We start from the raw sequence: 18500 nt of genomic DNA on the forward strand, positions 1-18500 counted from the left end.
TTATACCTCCTTTGAAAGGCTCGTTTTTAGTCTTACGCATCCGACCTGGAAAACTTTGCAGCCAATCTTATTTGTTACAGTGTACCGTGCACCAGGTCCTTATTCAGAATTCTTATCAGAATTCTCTGAGTTTTTATCAACTTTGGTTCTTAAAACAGACAAAGTAATTATCGTAGGTGACTTTAATATTCATGTTGACGATGATAAAAATAGCCTTACTGTTGCATTTAACTCTATATTAGATTCTGTTGGTTTCTGTCAGAGTGTAAATAAACCAACCCACTGCTATAATCACACTCTCGACCTTGTTCTGATTTATGGTATTGAAATTGAGCAACTATTAGTCGAACCGCATAATCCTGCTTTATCCGACCATTTCTTAGTAACTTTTGAAGTACTGTTACGAGACTACAAAGCATTAGTCAAAAGCTCTTGCAGCAGAAACCTATCTGTTAGTGCTATAGCCACATTTAAGGAAGAGATTCCACCAATACTTAACTCGATAGCACGTCTGCATGTAGGGGAGGAAACTTATACAAAATGTACACCACCCCAAATTGATCATGTTGTTGATAGTGCTACAGATGTGCTGCGAATAAAATGACTCTGTTGCTCCTTTGAAAAAGAAGAAAATAAAACAACATAGATTAGCTCCATGGCATAATGCCGAAACCCGCAAAATAAAGCAAAAGTCGAGACAACTTGAAAGGATATGGCGTTCCACTAAACTTGAAGAATCTCGTTTAATTTGGCATATTACTCTCAATGAATATAAGAAAGCACTGCGTAAAGCGAGAGCAGCCTACTACTTTTCATTAATAGATGAGAATAAGAATAATGCAAGATTTCTTTTCAGCACTGTCGCCAGGCTGACAGAGAGCCACAGCTCGATTGAGCCTTCTATTCCCATAGCACTCAGTAGTAATGATTGTATGTGCTTTTTTAACGATAAAATTGTTACGCTCAGAAACAAAATTAATGACCTCTTGCCTTTGACCAGTATAGTGTTATCAACAGCTCCCGGAAACGTAAGTTCTAATATTACACTAGATAGTAAACTAGAATGCTTTTCAGCCATAAACCTTGAACAATTACATTCAATGATTCTCTCTTCTAAACCATCAACGTGCATGTTAGACCCAATTCCAACTAAGCTGTTGAAGGAAGTTTTTCCATTAATTAGCACCTCTTTATTAAATATTATGAATATGTCTTTATTATCAGGCTATGTTCCACAATCATTCAAAGTAGCAGTGATAAAACCGCTTCTTAAAAAGCACAACCTCGATCCAGAGGTTTTAGCCAACTATAGACCTATTTCTAATCTTCCGTTCCTCTCAAAGATTCTTGAGAAAGCGGTCGCAAAACAGTTGTGTGATTACTTAAAAAACAATGATTTATTTGAAGATTTTCAGTCTGGCTTTAGAACACATCATAGCACAGAGACAGCTCTGGTTAAAGTCACACATGACATTCTAATAGCCTCAGACAAGGGACTTGTCTCTATTCTTGTTTTGCTCGATCTCAGTGCTGCATTTGATACTATCGACCATGATATCCTATTGCAAAGACTAGAGCACTTAGTTGGCATACAGGGAACTGCTTTAGGCTGGTTTAGGTCCTATCTATCTGAACGCTCTCAGTTTGTACGTGTTAACGATTAATCTTCCACGCAAACCAAAGTTAGCCATGGAGTGCCACAGGGCTCAGTGCTCGGACCTATTTTGTTCACATTATATATGCTTCCGTTAGGCAATATTATATTATGTAAACTTTCATTGTTATGCGGATGATACTCAACTATACTTTATCCATCAAGCCTGATGAATCCATTAACCCAGCTTCCCCACATGTCTTTCTTTTTGGTCTCTATATACACACCGGGATCCGGAGTCATGGATGATCCTGCGGTCCTGAGTCCTGGCTAGTGAGCCCTGGATCGTGAGTCGTGGCTGTGGCCCTGGATCATAAGTCCTGGATGGATATCCGCGTGGATTCATCTTCCTATTATGCACACATGCATTTCCAAACATTTGGACTACCTATGTTGAAAATGTATTATCTTTTCAATTTTCACACGGCATCTATTGCACGTCTGTCCGTCCTGGGAGAGGGATCCCTCCTCTGTTGCTCTCCCTGAGGTTTCTCCCATTTTCCCCTTTAAACTGGGTTTTCTCCGGAAGTTTTTCCTTGTACGATGTGAGGGTCTACGGACAGAGGGTCTGAGGACAGAGGGTCTAAGGACAGAGGGTCTAAGGACAGAGGGTGTCGTATTGTCATACTGATATTCTGTACACACTGTGAAGACCACTGAGACAAATGTAACATTTGTGATATTGGGCTATATAAATAAACATTGATTGATTGATTAACAAATCTGTTTAAAATCATTTAAAGGTGGGGTAGGTAAGTTTGAGAAATCGGCTCGAGATACACTTTGTGTTATATTCCATGGAATGCTCTGAGCATCCAGAGAGCAATGAATATCTGAAGTGCTTTGACAAAAAATCCATTAAAAAAGGTCATCAGTGGAAGCTGTGGCGCTGTAAAAAGCACGACCAATCATCTGAGCCGGCTAAAGTAACTGGATGCCTACCTGCCTGTCAGCCTTCCATCTGTGCACAAACTGATCTCGTGCCCTCATTGTTCATGTGCGCGTTCATGTGTGTTGGAGGAGGGGCTTGTTAGGAAGTGGCAGGTATTTTCCGGCTGTGTATTTTCAAATTCTAGCGCACTCGAGCAGCTTTCTCCCCCACCTTTAAAAATTGGGTTTAATTTGTTCGGTACAAATGTAATCCAACTGAACCTTCTTGGACTAAAAACAATACATGTGCATTTGTCATATTAATGGCCAAAACAACAACCAAATGAGTAAATCCAGTGATACATACATTTCCCAGAACTACAACACCCATCTGACACTGTAACCTCCAGCATGCATCTGTGGTACAATAACTCAAACCAGATTACGGCAGCCCGGCTCTGTAAAGACTGTCCAAAACTCCACCTAGCCGAACTCCATTTATTGCCGTTTCTAATGAGACGGCCTGGAGACACAACGCAGAGAGTCTTCTTCTTCTCTGGAAGGAGAATCTAATCCTGCTTTAGTTTGGCAAGGGTTTACTTAAGAAGTGGGAGTTAATGGCTCAGAATGTGTAATAATATGCCAACATCTGAGTAGCTCCAGACACATTACTTAAGAAACAGCTGTAGTGTTCAGATCTGCTTTGAGAAGGATTCTTAAGTCAAAGTATTTAACTATGAACAGGAAAGTGTACTTAGACTATTACGAGTAACTGTACTCATTGGAAAAAACTTGAAATAAATAAAAATATTTGAGATACTGTGAAATGTTTTTACCAAGCAGCAAACTGGGGAAGAGCCGGGACGCCAATACGGAAGTGCCACACACTGCAGTTCATCTAGTGGCCAGTAGGAGCAGGTTTAAGAAGGGAGCAATTTCCATAGACCCCCATGTTAAAATGCCCAACTTTACAGCAGAAATAAACATGTTTACATCGTGGTTCAAAAAACCATATTCTCTGTATAGTTAGATTCCCCCTTCATGACTACTGTGTGGGGGGTGCATTTTTTCTCAACTCATCTGTTTAATTAATATTAAGCCTTAAAGCTTTTGCATTAATTAGGGCGTGGTCACGTTGATGGACACGTACATGCCTCACTGGCAGCTAACAGCAACTTGTCCACTCTGCTAGGCTACAACCATAGAGGCTACAACGTTAGTTAGTCATAGTACTGTACTTGACCCTTTAGCTTTAGCCGTGTTCGTGGTGATTGTGCCTTTTAGGGAATATTGTTACAAATACCAAACAATTAAAATGTCGTGCTGTGCGCTTGAATGTACTAACAGAACTTCCAAGAAGTCTAAAATGATAATATTATACATGTTAACCCGTTCGCAGGTGTTTGTGTGCTTGGTAGCTTAGCTTGTTACTTATTAGCCAGCTAAGAACGTAGCCCTTTATGAATACATATACATCTTAGTTTATGATTCAGCCTTGGGTAAGAATTGTATAGTCTATGGCTATGACGCCCATAATGCTAAACGGGAGCAAATGTTAATAGGGGACCCAATTATCCCAGTGGTGGCCGCCGGAGCTAACGGAGCCGCAGGGGGCTAGCTCCAGCCGGCGTCCCGGAGCTAGCCCACTGCGGCTCCGTTAGGTCCGGGCGGTGGAGTCCGTCTTTTCTCAACGTGTGAATGACAAGCATTAAGAATAACAAAATACAGCTAATTCTCTTGCAGATTGTCTCATTTGATTATGAATGTAACGTTTATATAGGGGAACTACACTGTTAGCAGTAACTTGGTATGCATGTATTTCATGTTAGCTTAGCTTCTTAGCCTGAGCTAGCTCTGTTTACTTCCAGTTCGGAGGCAGCAGGTCCCACCTCGGCTCCGCCTCTTTGCCCTTATTTGGAGCAGGCGGGATTAGACTGACGTCACAGTCGAGCCGTTAGTGGCCGACTCCGCTACTAAGGGCTTCACGGCAACTCTGCAGAACCCTATGGGTGACGTCACGGACACTACGTCCATTTATATATACAGTCTATGGTTTTTACACACACACAAATTGACTGAAATTATTATCTAAACTGCAGACAAATATAAATCTATACAGAAACGTAGTTTAAGTTGTAAAATAAATGTAGTAAAGTAAAAAGGTACAATATTTCCCTCTGAATTTCAGCAAAGTAAAAATTGAAATTGCCAAAAAAAGGATAGTACAAGAACATGTGTATCTATGTTGTACTCTAGGGGTGTTGAAAATAATCGTTTCTACGATGCATTGCGATGCGGACGTGGACGATTCGGTCTCGATGCAGTGACGGAAGATAATCGGTTATAGAGTGGTAACGTTGCTTCCTGATTTTCTGGCCGCGGCTTTACTATAAAAAAAATTCTGTCACTTTAATATCAAATCGGTCGGTGACGCAGAGATCAGGGAACAGACGTGACAGCGGCATAGCAACACGGAGCAGTCTGCTTTATCCACCAACACAAGAACACCAGTCCAGAACCGACAGCAGAAGGACCCGCTCTCAATCACTCCGTGTCAGAGACACAGGGTCCCTGTGTCTCTGAGCCGCAGCGACACGGAGTGTGACAGGGATTTATGTTTTTCAAAAATAATCGCGTTACAATCATGTCAGGTTTTTGGTGGATTTAATTAAGTCTTGGATTGCAAAGTATGAATGTCCTCTAGCAATTTTCAGACGATATATACGTGTGTAAAGTTTGTGAAGGCAGGAGGAAAAAAGCTCGATCACCGTCTCCTCTCCGTTCCTCCAAGCCCCACCCCCTCCCTGAAAATAATGAGTGACAGGCTGATGGTGACCCGATAGAAACTTTATTATTCACTTAATCACTGAGATATAATGAAGCTAATTTAATCTCATACATTCATGGGATTTATGTAACAGTAAGACAGAGAATGTAAATGTGCACCCACATGCACTATTTTTGTTTGTATATGCTGTTGTAAATACTCCTGTTGTCTGCTGTGTTCAGACTCAAGTCCTGTGTGTGATGCCTCATTCAGGACATTCAGTGTCCTTTCTTAACAGAAGACTGTTGCTAGAAGCTGCAGCTAGACTGCAGAAGCATTAGCTTTTTGTTTTTGAGGATGGAACAACTTCACACACGGAGGCTAGACCTATACAATTCATTTATTTTGGTTTATAAATTAATGTCAAGACATTTATGTTATTGATTTCTGAAGCACTTTCTAAATAATAAAAAGAGAGTTCATATGTATTTACTGCATGTATGCATTGATGAAAAATAAGCCATGTGCAGTAATATAGAAAATTGAAGATGCAACGCATTGGTATGAATCGTGATGCACCGTGATATCGAACCGAATCGAAGACAGGATAATCGTAATCGAATCGAATCGTGAGACCAGTGAAGATGCACAGCCCTATTGTACTCCACAACTGCTGTTTTTAGCTTGAGTTGTGGGAATAGCTGTGAGTGAGCATAAAGGGTCCTTACAGTAGCCGCGTTCACACCGCAGGACTTTCCCTGGTACTTTAGTTCTTTAGTTCCGTTAGTTCCGTTAGTACCAATAATGTCACGTTCACACCGCCGGGACTACTCAGTGCCGGGAACTCTTTTGGAACTCTTTTGGTACGTTTTAGTCCCTGCTAGAGAGGTGGTACGAACCTGGTGACAAAAGAGTGCCAATTTCTATTCTATTTCTATTGGCTGGGCGAATTGCAAACCACGCCCCGTTAGACTCTGAATTTGTTTTGTTAGGCAGCCATTTTTTTCCTCGCTACAAAACCACATCCACACCTGAGCGAGTAGTTTTTTTGTACTTTAAAGCAGTTATGACCACACGTACTACAACACCGGAGTGGTGGAATGATGAGGAAGTGTCGGCGCTTCTGGCAATTTACTCCAAGGACGGGATGCAGCAGCTTCTACAGAAAGCAAATGTTTTGAGCGATGTTCGCTACTTGAGCTGGGAATCGTGCACAGTGCACACGGATGCCGGGTAAAAATAAAGAAACTCAGGCAGGACTATAAAAAAATTAAAGACCACAATAATAAGAGTGGTAACGATTTTCTATTGTTATTATATATATATATTGCCACTGTTTTTTAATACTGACATCTAACCTGCACTAAGGCGTGTCTGCTGCTATATATATTGCCACTGTTACATTGTTTTGAAACTACTTTATTTTACATTTCACACTGTTATTTAACTTCAATTTACATGCATACGACACACCTGGAACAGCATGATGCCGTTATTGTTATGTCTTGACTGTGCAATAAAACAAACAAACTGGCGAAGCTTTATTTATTGTGTCCCACCCCAAATTTGCAGAATAGAAGAATGTGAGAGCAGACCGGTGTCGGTGGTTGAATTGATCAGAAACACAAGTCTTACACACATAAACACAAGTAATGTATCATGTCATTTGTTTTAGATAAATAAGGGAAAAACACCAAACAAGGGTTGATGTCCTTTTCCAAAATCAGCCTGAGGGGGTAATATATAATAAATACATAAAGATAAAGTCCATTGTTATAATGGGGTATTTTATTTGTAAATTACCCTTATGAACTCCATCATGTCTGAGGTCGGAAAGTAAACAAACGCCTCATACAGCGGATGGGCTTTATACCCCCTCCCCCCGTGTAGTTCTTCTTCTCTCGTTTTTTTGTTGTACTCGCCGTGAAGTGGTTTTGCGGCCTGCCAGTAAACCCAGAGAAGAAGAAGACGAAGTGACGTCAGCGTAATCGTGCCTCAGGGAAAGTACTGCGGTGTGAATGCGATTGGCACTAGCCCCCTGGCGGATTTAGTGCCGTGGTACTTTAGTGGTACTTTAGTGCCGGCACTAAAGTACCGCAAGTCCTGCGGTGTGAAAGCGGCTAGTGGTGTGTGTGTGTGTGTGTGTGTGTGTCCAGGATCACAGTGGTGTTAACACTGCAGGGTGGGGTCACAGCAGAACTTGAGAGCATCTTGAGACATCCACAGTGCTTCCCAGCAAAGGGATCACAGGGGAATGTTCCCAGTGTGACACTCTTACGTCAATTCCCACCAGGCGTTTTAGTAGTGTGTTGTTTTACCGGGCAGAACTTCAACACAGTTGATAAGCCTGGCATCAATAATATTTTTGACGATAACATTTAGCTTCTTCAAACCGAGATCAAGGTCTGTGCATGCATCATGCAGACGGTTAGTATTAGGCTATAACACGATTAGATTAAGGTTTTGGTTTGAATGGAAATACTAAACCCCCCCTCCAGTAAACCAGATGTGCTGTCACGACCTGAGAAAGTTTAGATTGCTCTTTGTCCTTCTCCCACTAACATTCAAAGTTTTGCGAGAATTGGAATGCCTTCCATCTCTATCAACTCGTCAAATACTAGTGCAGTGGAACTACAAGTGAAATGATGACGCTCCATTCTCCAATCACACCAGAATCAGTTTGACGCTAGCAGGGCTACCTCTCGTTGTTGTGGTAAATTATGATGGGAGTAAAGGAGGACATCAGGTGGTGTCATATAAGAAGTGTGGCAGAGTTGCTTGGACACAGGACTATCACCCAGGAGAAAAGCCTTTGTGTCCCATGTGAAACAAACAAGTAAACATTGACTTATTTGAACTTGTGTCCCACACTTACTCAACGTATAAGTAACCTATGTTACATTATCAAACCATGATTGTAAACCTAGAGTCACTACAGAGAAGAAGAAGAAGAAGAAGAAGAAGAAGAAGAAGAAGAAGAAGAAGAAGAAGAAGAAGAAGAAGATTTGATTTTTAAAACAAATTTTATTTGCATTTGTTTTAAACATACACCCACCCTGCAACAGAGTCGGAACAAAACTAAAACATTACACAATCAAATAAATAAACAGATTTTCATGACTACCAAATAAATATCATTTGAAAAGCGTTTTACCCATTTAAAAACATCCTCTTTTACACACTTTAAAAACAAAAACTACACCTATCCTTTAAAACTTCAATATGAGAGTCATTCTCCCCCAGCGAGCACAGAACCCGCCCCACAGCCCACACATCCAGAAACCCCTGCAGGTGATTGATCAGCGTATAGTACGCATGCTCCACCCTCAGACGCGCTGCCACCAGCCCCCTCAGACAGAGCACTGCATCCGTCCATCCCACTCCAGCAAGTTGGTTCTTCCTACTTTTCCAGATCGCTAATTTTGCATTAGCAAACAAGAAATTCATCAACAGTAGGGTTTCCTTCTTTTTCAGGATGTATTTGGGGCCATGGACAAAAAGTGGTATGGAGAAAACCTCCCCGAACCCTTCCACCCACCCCTGTAACATTTTTTTAAGACCAGCCAATCTGGGACAGGACACGACTAAATGCTCCAATGTTTCTGCCATAAAACAGAACGGACAGCCTCCCCTTGTGCCTGGGTCAAAATGAGCTCTGTATTTGTTAGTGGCTATTGCACCGTGTATAATTCTCCATTGGATGTCAGCCATCCGTTTTTCAACCGGAGATTTATACAGGATCCGCCAGCTGCCCTGAGGGGAAGAGCCCAAGCCAAACACATCCGTCCACCTCGACTCTCTGACGCCTGCAAGCGAGCTGAGGTTTAACACCTTTACGCAGCTAAGGTATAGCTTCTTCCCATTGCAGGCGCTGAACGTTCCAGGTGTTAGAGTCCCCAGTGATAGCAGGAGACCCTCCTCCTCTCTCCATTCCCCCACCGCAGGACCCACACTCAAGGCAGGAAAGACATACTCATGTCCCTTTCTCCACTGGTCAGCCAGATCTGCATCCAGAGCAAAGGTCAGGTGGGATGGCGACAGCGACTGCCACACCTCATCTACCAGGTTCTCGAGAACTCGGGTTGATCGAATGCCCGTCACCTCAGCCAGTGTTTCCATGGAGACCCCCGTCAAATGGCCAAGTTTTACCACTCCCGCTTCAATGAACGGGTTCTTTAGGGTGGCTGAAGAGAAAAGGGTTCCAGAAAGAAAACCAGTGTCAAACAGTGGCTCCTCAAACAGCCACATCCCAGGCCGGGGGTCGGGTGGTCTGGTGAAACTCAGAATCTTCCAGGCATTGATGACTGAGCAGTAAAAAGGTGTAAGTCCAGTTATCTTGTACGCAGGGGCCTTCAGCAGAAACAGGTGTTTATCAAAACCAAAGCCCCCCGCCCTCCAGAGCAACAGCCGGGCCATAGCCAGCCAGCAGGGAGAGGCACCATACAGCAGCCGGGCCATAGCCAGCCAGCAGGGAGAGGCACCATACAGCAGCCGCTGAGCTGCCTGCAGTCTAAAAGCAGCAGTCCTTGCAGTAATGTCCACGAGGCCCTGCCCCCCCTCCGCCACAGGCAGGTACAGGACCGATGCTGGCACCCAGTGATGACCCGACCAGAAGAAATCCACGAGGAGCCGCTGCAGTTGTTTCATGAGGCCCGGCGGTGGGGTTAACACCTGCAGTCTGTGCCACAGAGACGAGGCAACCAGATTGTTGGCGACAAGAACTCTTCCCCTGTAGGACAGCTGGGGGAGCAGCCATTTCCATTTGGCTAATTTTGCTTGCACCTTTTCCAGCAATCCCTCCCAGTTCTGTGCCACCATGTCCTCGGACCCCAACCAAACTCCCAGGACCTTTAAACCCTTGTTTCCCCAGCTAAGGTTACCAGGAAGACTGGGCCTATTTTCAAGACTCCACTGACCTACCAAAACTGCCTCACTCTTCTCCCAATTAACTTTGGCTGAAGCAGCCTTCCTGTACAAAGCTAGACTGTCCTGTAGCTCCTGGATATCTCGCTGACCCTGGACAAAAACACTGACATCATCAGCATAAGCTGATACAACCACCGGGGGGGCCTGAGCTGACTCTGGCAGACACAGGCCCCTCAGCCGGTTTCTAAGTCTGCACAAAAGCGGCTCGATGGCAATACTATACAATAGGCCTGAGATAGGGCAGCCCTGCCTGATCCCCCTTTTAACTGGTACAGGTCTGCTCAGCCCTCCCCCCACCTTCACAACACAACATGCATCACTGTACAAACACTTCACCCAGGACACAAAATGCTCCCCAACACCAAAAGCCTGCAATGTGGCCGCCAGAAAGGTGTGATCCACACGATCAAACGCCTTCTCCTGGTCAATAGAAATAATACCAACATTTATATTATACAGTTTACAAACATCAAAAGTGTCTCTCATCAAAAACAAATTGTCCACAATTGATCTGCCAGGGATGCAATATGTCTGATCAGGACCGATAAGAAGTTCGATAAAAACCTTCAGTCTGTTAGCTAAGACCTTTGACAGTATCTTATAGTCCGTACATAGGAGAGCCACAGGTCTCCAGTTCTTCAGCAGGGTTAGGTCTCCTTTCTTAGGCAACAGTGAAATCACTGCACGCCTACAGGAAGCTGGAAGAGTCCCTTTCCCAAAGGACTCCATCAACACTTCTAGCAAGTCATGTCCCAGAATACTCCAGAAATGTTTAAAAAAGTCTGCAGGTAAACCGTCTATGCCGGGAGCCTTGCCGGAGGCCATCTGTGTCACCGCAGAGGTCAGTTCCTCCAGCGTAATGTCAGAGCCCAGGGTGTCACTTTCGGCTGGACTCAGCTGTGGAAGACCCTGAAGAAGTTCATCAGCAGCTTCCACGTCACAACCTTCAGCTTTGAACAGGTCTGTGTAGAAGGACACTGCATGCCTCCTCATCTCAGCAGGCTCAGAGGTTACCTGTCCATCGGGGAGACGCAGACATACCATCTGCTTCCTTTGGCCCACAGACCTCTCCAGGTTGAAGAAGAAGGTGGTTGGTGCATCAATGTCTCTCATGGAAGTGAAACGGGCTCTGATCAGGGCTCCCTTGGCCTTCTCCTGAAGAAAACAGTTAAGCTGTTGTTGTTTTAGGAGGGACTGTTCTATATTTCGAGCAGACACACTCTCTAACTCTCTGATCTCCCTCTCTAACTGCTCTATAGATCTCCTAATGTTTGCAGTGGAGTAGGCTGTATACTGTTGGCAGAACACTCTAATCTGAGCCTTTCCTACCTCCCACCACTGACTCAGGGAGGGAAAAGACTCTTTCTTTGATTTCCAGTTGATCCAAAATAATTTAAAATTCTCACAAAAAGTCAAATCTTGTAAAATGTTAACATTAAACTGCCAGAACGATCTCGGCTTCTCTGTGTTGGATAAAACTAAATCTAAAGAAACTAGCTGATGGTCTGTGAAACCAACCGGTTGGATGTGACAGTTCACTGCACGAGTAATAGAAGAAGCAGACATGTAAAATCTGTCTAGCCTGGCTGCACTGACGCCCCCATCTAGCATTCTCATCCAGGTGTATTGTTTAACAGAGGGGTGTTTCGTCCTCCACACATCCACTAAGTCAGCCTCTCTCATCACCTGTGACAGTAAAAGGGACGACTGAGGATGCGGCTCCCGTCCTATTCTGTCTAAAGTGACATTAGTGCAAGCGTTCCAGTCCCCCCCCAGTATCACACACTCCCCCTGTACACTAGTGTCCAACTCATCTTTTAATAACTGAAACACAGATACACGTGCAGGGCCCTGATTGGGTGCATAAACATTAATAAAAGTGAAAAAGAACTCTAACAGTTCCACCTTCACCATCAAGGCTCTACCTGCCACTATCTCTGTGCTGGATACAATCTTAACATTTAGAGAGGGGGAGAAAAAAACAGCTACTCCAGCACTGAGGTTTGAGCCATGACTGAGTACATACTGACCCCCCCACCACATCCCCCAGTCCGTCTCATTCAGGCTATCACTGTGCGTTTCCTGCAGAAATATCACATCTAATTTTTTCTGATTAAAGACCTCCAGCACTAAAGCTCTTTTCTGTGCACTTCTACCCCCGTTAATGTTTAAAGAAGCAACCCTTAAAGCCTGCATCAGAGTAAGGAGATAGAGAAAGATAACAGACAGGTACACACAGCAGAGAGGAGACACCCAGTGTTGCATGATCATGTTGACATTATTTAGACCTTTTCAGTTTCCCCCCTTTTTTGCTTCCTTTCGGAACTTTTCTCATATTAGTCACATGCTTCCTGAGACGATAGCGTTTCTTTTCATCCAGCAGGTCTAACCCTACAACTTTCTGAAGAGTGCTCACCGTGTGAAGAAACTTGTTAGTGTCAGGGAAAAACTCTCTCACTTCCACTGCCTTGCCAAAGGACTCATCTAAAAAGACATTAATTTCTTCCAAAGAATATATCTCTGCGTTATGAGAGAGACTATCTGCAATTGAAACACAGTCAGAATCCCCCTCACCGTCTGTGTCCATCTCTGTCACCTCATTAATGTCTGCAGCCTGTTGAAGCTCTTTTTGCCTCCCAGAACCAGACGGCAGCTCCTGCTGCGTGCCAACAGCCTCCACCTGTCCCACAGCCCCGGTCCTCACCTGTCCCGCTACATCATCTCCCACCCGTTTACCTGTTTCCACATGTTCTCCTCTCACACTCACCACATTCTCTACAATCCCCGTTTCATCTCTCCCGATATTCATCTCTACTTCATCCGCAGCCCCTGGGGCCCCGGCGGGTGCAACAGCAGCCCCCGCGACACCGGGCTCCGCGGCCGCCGACCCAGCGGCCCCGGCCGCCCCAGCGACTGGCTCGGCGGCCACGGGCTCGGCGGCCACGGGCTCCACCGCCCCGGGCTCGGCGGCCTCGGGCTCGGCGGCCTCGGGCTCGGCCGCACCCGGCGGAGCGGCGTGCCGTCTCTGTGGACATGCAACACGTTTGTGACCCGACTCCCCACACTCAAAACACTTTACGTTCCCTGAGCTCGCATAAACCATATAAAACCCCTCTTCATGCCTCACCCGGAAAGACACATCCAGTGTCTGAGTGGGACAAGTCAGAAACATGAACACCTGTCTCCGTAGAGATTGGACATGTTTTAACTTTTCATCTTTACACCCCAGAGCAACAGTGCGGAGATTACTGGCAAACTTACCGAACCGCTTCAGCTCCCGTTCCAGCGCCTCATTCGGGATGAATGGAGGAACACCAGACACAGTGATCCGCGTGGACGGTGTCGCCAACGGCGAAACTTGGATATATTCCTCGTTTACCATTAATCCGCTCTCAATAAGTTCGGTTACATATTTCTGGTCTTTCAAAAAGACCACGACCGCTTTGTTCATGCGGGAAGCATAGGAGATGTTTACATGGCCTACCTGCTCCCCCACAGCCAGCAGCACCTGCTCCACTGTGCTTGCGGCCTGAGCCACCAAACGCACTCCGTGTCTCAGAGACACCGGCGGCGCCCCGAAGGACGCCATCCCAGCCACGAGGCACGGAAAAACAAATTAACCGTACTTGGAAAGAGTACAAATATCCCCACGTAAGATCATACAGTGAAAGAAAACGATTGAAACAGAAACAAACGAACTAAAAATGAAAATCCCTCTTCCCTCTTCAAAAACACACCTCCACCACAGAAGAAGAAGAAGAAGAAGAAGAAGAAGAAGAAGAACGCATATCTTGACAGACAGTTATCCTTTCACAGCAGAGCTGGGGATCTTGAGATTACGGAGGTGCTAGAGTTGAGTTGAAGAAGTCCTTTGTCCTGAAGGACTTCCATTTGAGTGACTCAACCCAGTGGGTCCTGATCGAGCCCTGATAATGAAGAGTTGAGAGAGCGAATGTGTTTGAAGATATCCACATTGTAGATGCCTTTTTTTGCATGTGTGGAAACTTTCTCTCGAAATTAAACAAATTGCTGTGGGTTGAAACAATATTTTGCCACACAAGATGTGCTTGTTGAGATGAAGAAATCAAAAGGCGGGTCATTCAATGGACGAATATCTGATTTCCAAAAACAATCTCAAGTGAAACTCAGTTGACATCCCAGGACCAAGACGGGGAGGAGTGAGTGGAAGAAACACAATCCAAAGCACTCCACCTTAAAGAAATCCTTTCTGCTCATTCCTTCTCTTACGCAGGGTTACTCAGTCTGTCTGCTGAGCATGTGTTTCTACTCAGCTCCATTCTTTTACTCCCTTTTCTCTTTGACCTCGACCCATATTTCCATTTTACTTTCTTGTGTATATGTCTTGGGGGGTCCGAAAACCAGTCAGTATCTGGTATGAGGGGTAGGGGTAGGGGTAGGGTAATGTTGTGAATCGAGTGGCCCATGGTGGTGGTGGGGTTATGGTATGGGCAGGCGTATGTTATGGACGACGAACACAGGCCACTTGATTCACAACATTACCCTAACCCTACCCCTACCCCTAATCCTACCCCTCACACCAGATACTGACTGGTTTTCGGACCCCCCCAGACCCCCCCAATAAAGCAAAACTGCACGTTTCAGAGTGGCCTTTTATTGTGGCCAGCCTAAGGCACACCTGTGCAATAATCATGCTGTCTAATCAGCATCTTGATATGCCACACCTGTGAGGTGGGATGGATTATCTCGGCAAAGGAGAAGTGCTCACTATCACACATTGTTTCAGATTTGTGAACAATATTTGAGAGAAATGGTTATTTTGTGTTTATAGAAAATGTTTTAGATCTTTGAGTTCATCTCATGAAAAATGGGAGCAAAAACAAAAGTGTTGCGTTTATATTTTTGTTCAGTGTAGATAGTACATTATATAGCTGCATAGTGATATTTCAGTTAATGTATTATTCATAAATGTCCTTTTATTATACTTTGCATTGTATATTTACCCCAGCTGTTATCATCATCATCATCATCATAGGGCTGTGATTTATAGTTTCACACTTAGTATCATTTGTCTTCATCGTGGCCTGTTGAAAGTGCTGATTGTTGGTCGTGTTTTGATACCCTTTATTTGCCATACTGGCACACTGTGTTCTTGGAAATGTTTAAACAGCAGTTAAAGCACTCACGTGTCAAAAGCTGAAGTCATGGCAGTTATATTTTTAAAACAGATTTGAACCTTATTTTCCGGAGTGTGTGTGTGTGTGTGTGTGTGTGTGTGTGTGTGTGTGTGGCATTACTATACTTGTGGGGACCTAAATCTGTTTACACAGTCACGTGTGGGGACTCGCCTCCCTTAAGGGAATCATTAGTTTTAGGGTGAAGACTTGGTTATGGTTAAGGTTAGGATAAGTCTCCAGGAAATGCATGCAAGTCAATGTAATGTCCCCTGAAGTGATGTATACATGGTATGTGTGTGTGTGTGCGTGTGTGTGTGTGTGTGTGTGTGTGTTACCTGGCTGTTGTTACGGGCCTCAAAATCATTTTTTCCCATGACCCTCTGCTGCTCCAGCTTCTTCTGGCTCTCCTCCAACAGGAAACACACCAGCCACTTGTAGGCAGCCAATGGCACTGATATGATGAACAGGGGGATAAGATAAGAAATCATAATCAGTAAATGAGCAATGAGGCTAACCCTATACTGATCCCTTCGGAGTACCTGCAGAGTCCATGCACTCCTCCATGGTTCTTGCTGTGAACTTGGTTAGCAGGGTGTTTTGGAGATCATCCAGGAAGTCCACAGTGTGAAGAGGAGACTCAATACGCACACCATCTGAAAACACACAACAGCCGAAACGTTGGAGAACAATCCTGTGCTCACAATTTATGTTATCATAGTCTGAGTTTGCTAAAGGTTTGTTGTATCTCTTATGAACCCAAATATTCACGTAGAAATTCAGATTTAAAAAACATGAAAAAACTGTAATATGTGCACATTTAGGGAAAACCTTGTCAATAGGGAGAATAAAGCTGTACGTGGAATTAGATATGTCGAACACAACAGAACAACAATAATCTTTACTTTCCTTACAAGCCGTAATAAGAATTCACAGTGGAATGCCGTACACAAATATATAGCAGTCTAAATATATAGCAGTCTAAATATATGGCAGTCTAAATATATGGCAGTCTAAATATATAGCAGTCTAAATATATGGCAGTCTAAATATATAGCAGTCTAAATATATAGCAGTCTAAATATATAGCAGTCTAAAGGGCTGAAGAGGCACGAATATATCAAATGTTTTCCTGCATCAAAACATCACGACAGCTGATGTAAAAGAACATCCGTGATTTGAAAAGCCGATAACATGGATTTTGTTGTGAAAGCTCGCACTTTAAGAACCTTGCGAGCGGTCATTCATTCATAGCACATCGCACAGCTCCAATGACTGACATGATATCTCGTATTAACCCTCACGGCACACACTGTACTGACCGCTCTGTTTGGCATGGAGCCAGCTGAGCAGGTAGTTGCTGGTCTGTTGCAGCAGCACGTTGTTGTCTCCTTCGTACGTGCAGTTTGGGTCGTTGTCATTACGCAGATCACCCAGCCGGTTCACTGGAAGAGAGGGAAGGGAGTTAGTTCTCTGAACGTGTGTGTGTGAGAATGTGTGTGTGTGAGACTGACTGGCCAGGTATCCATGTCCCCCGCAGGCCTCCCTGCACTCCTGGATCCCCCTGGCAGCGGTCCAGGAGCCCAGGGGTTTACTGGAGCAGCCAATGGCGTGGATCTCCCTGCCCATCTCTGCCTGCAAGAATCACAGCGGGGACATGAGAGAATAGAGAAGAACAACACACATTCGTAATAGAATAAAGTAATAAGACAAATAAGTACAAAAAGCAGCAGCATCAATTGTTGAGACATGTATAAAACATTTTGGGACATTTATAAAATAATTTTTAAAAATGCACAAAAGTGATAATTCCACAGTACAGTTGCAAAAAGAAGTGTATGTATATATATCTTTTGTTTGTTTGTTTTTTCCCTGCAACGTACTTGCACCATTACATATATTTGATTTGAAGTAAATGCTGAGTCTCAATTTGCGAACGTTTTGAATGTGTCCCAGTGCTAAGGATGAATGTGTCCCAGTGCTAAGGATGAATGTGTCCCAGTGCTAAGGATGGATGTGTCCCAGTGCTAAGGATGAATGTGTCCCAGTGCTAAGGATGGATGTGTCCCAGTGCTAAGGATGAATGTGTCCCAGTGCTAAGGATGAATGTGTCCCAGTGCTAAGGATGGATGTGTCCCAGTGCTAAGGATGGATGTGTCCCAGTGCTAAGGATGGATGTGTCCCAGTGCTAAGGATGAATGTGTCCCAGTGCTAAGGATGGATGTGTCCCAGTGCTAAGGATGGATGTGTCCCAGTGCTAAGGATGGATGTGTCCCAGTGCTAAGGATGAATGTGTCCCAGTGCTAAGGATGAATGTGTCCCAGTGCTAAGGATGGATGTGTCCCAGTGCTAAGGATGGATGTGTCCCAGTGCTAAGGATGGATGTGTCCCAGTGCTAAGGATGGATGTGTCCCAGTGCTAAGGATGGATGTGTCCCAGTGCTAAGGATGGATGTGTCCCAGTGCTAAGGATGGATGTGTCCCAGTGCTAAGGATGAATGTGTCCCAGTGCTAAGGATGGCCACATGTCGTGCACCGAGTTCCCAAATGGGGCTTTCATAATAGCTAAAACGTTGAGTGTGGAAAACAAATCAAAGTTATAAATGTGTTTCAGTATTTCATACGCATACCAGTAAACTGGTGACGAAGATAAGCAATTGTTTATTTTCTGGGTCTTTTGAGCAATCTGATGATTGTCTCCCCACTGAGCACTGACGTTCCTAGCTAGAGCTGATCGTCACATTCACAGAGTGCTGTTTACGTTTTAGTACAACCCTAGTAGGGCCAAATGTACACACTGTACGACATGCAGCGTACTAAGGGAAGTGTCAGAATGAGACACGGCAGTATTGTATGGCATTGTTGGTCCTTAAGATTTCTATTTCCCAAACACTACTGATATTGTGAATGTTCCAATAAAGCCTTTGAATCTTTAATGATTCTAGATTTGGATATACACCCATGCATCCATCTGAACTCACTTGTCTGTCATCCTTCAGCCTCATTGCCTGTCCAATTCTGAACTCAACAAAGTCCATGAAGATGGACTTGGTGAAGTGTTCAAGAGCATACGCTGCTGCCAGGAAGGGGATCAGACGCCATTGCTGAAACAACATACAAAGAAATGTGTG

The 18500-nt window shown here is 44.3% G+C and overlaps 1 protein-coding gene across 1 annotated transcript in view; it reads right to left on the reverse strand.

The window, feature by feature from the left end:
• Window positions 1-18500, reverse strand: part of acox3 (acyl-CoA oxidase 3, pristanoyl) — a 46321-nt gene that overhangs the window by 8998 nt on the left and 18823 nt on the right. Inside the window, exons 11-15 of the mRNA XM_034078501.2 lie at window positions 18351-18473; window positions 16885-17005; window positions 16693-16815; window positions 15913-16026; window positions 15709-15824 (exon numbers count right to left, since the gene is read on the reverse strand). Coding sequence (XP_033934392.1) covers window positions 15709-15824; window positions 15913-16026; window positions 16693-16815; window positions 16885-17005; window positions 18351-18473 — 597 coding nt within the window. The remainder of the gene's footprint in view (window positions 1-15708; window positions 15825-15912; window positions 16027-16692; window positions 16816-16884; window positions 17006-18350; window positions 18474-18500) is intronic.

Source organism: Pseudochaenichthys georgianus, unplaced genomic scaffold (genome assembly GCF_902827115.2).
Source record: "Pseudochaenichthys georgianus unplaced genomic scaffold, fPseGeo1.2 scaffold_438_arrow_ctg1, whole genome shotgun sequence".
NCBI classification, from domain to species: domain Eukaryota; kingdom Metazoa; phylum Chordata; class Actinopteri; order Perciformes; family Channichthyidae; genus Pseudochaenichthys; species Pseudochaenichthys georgianus.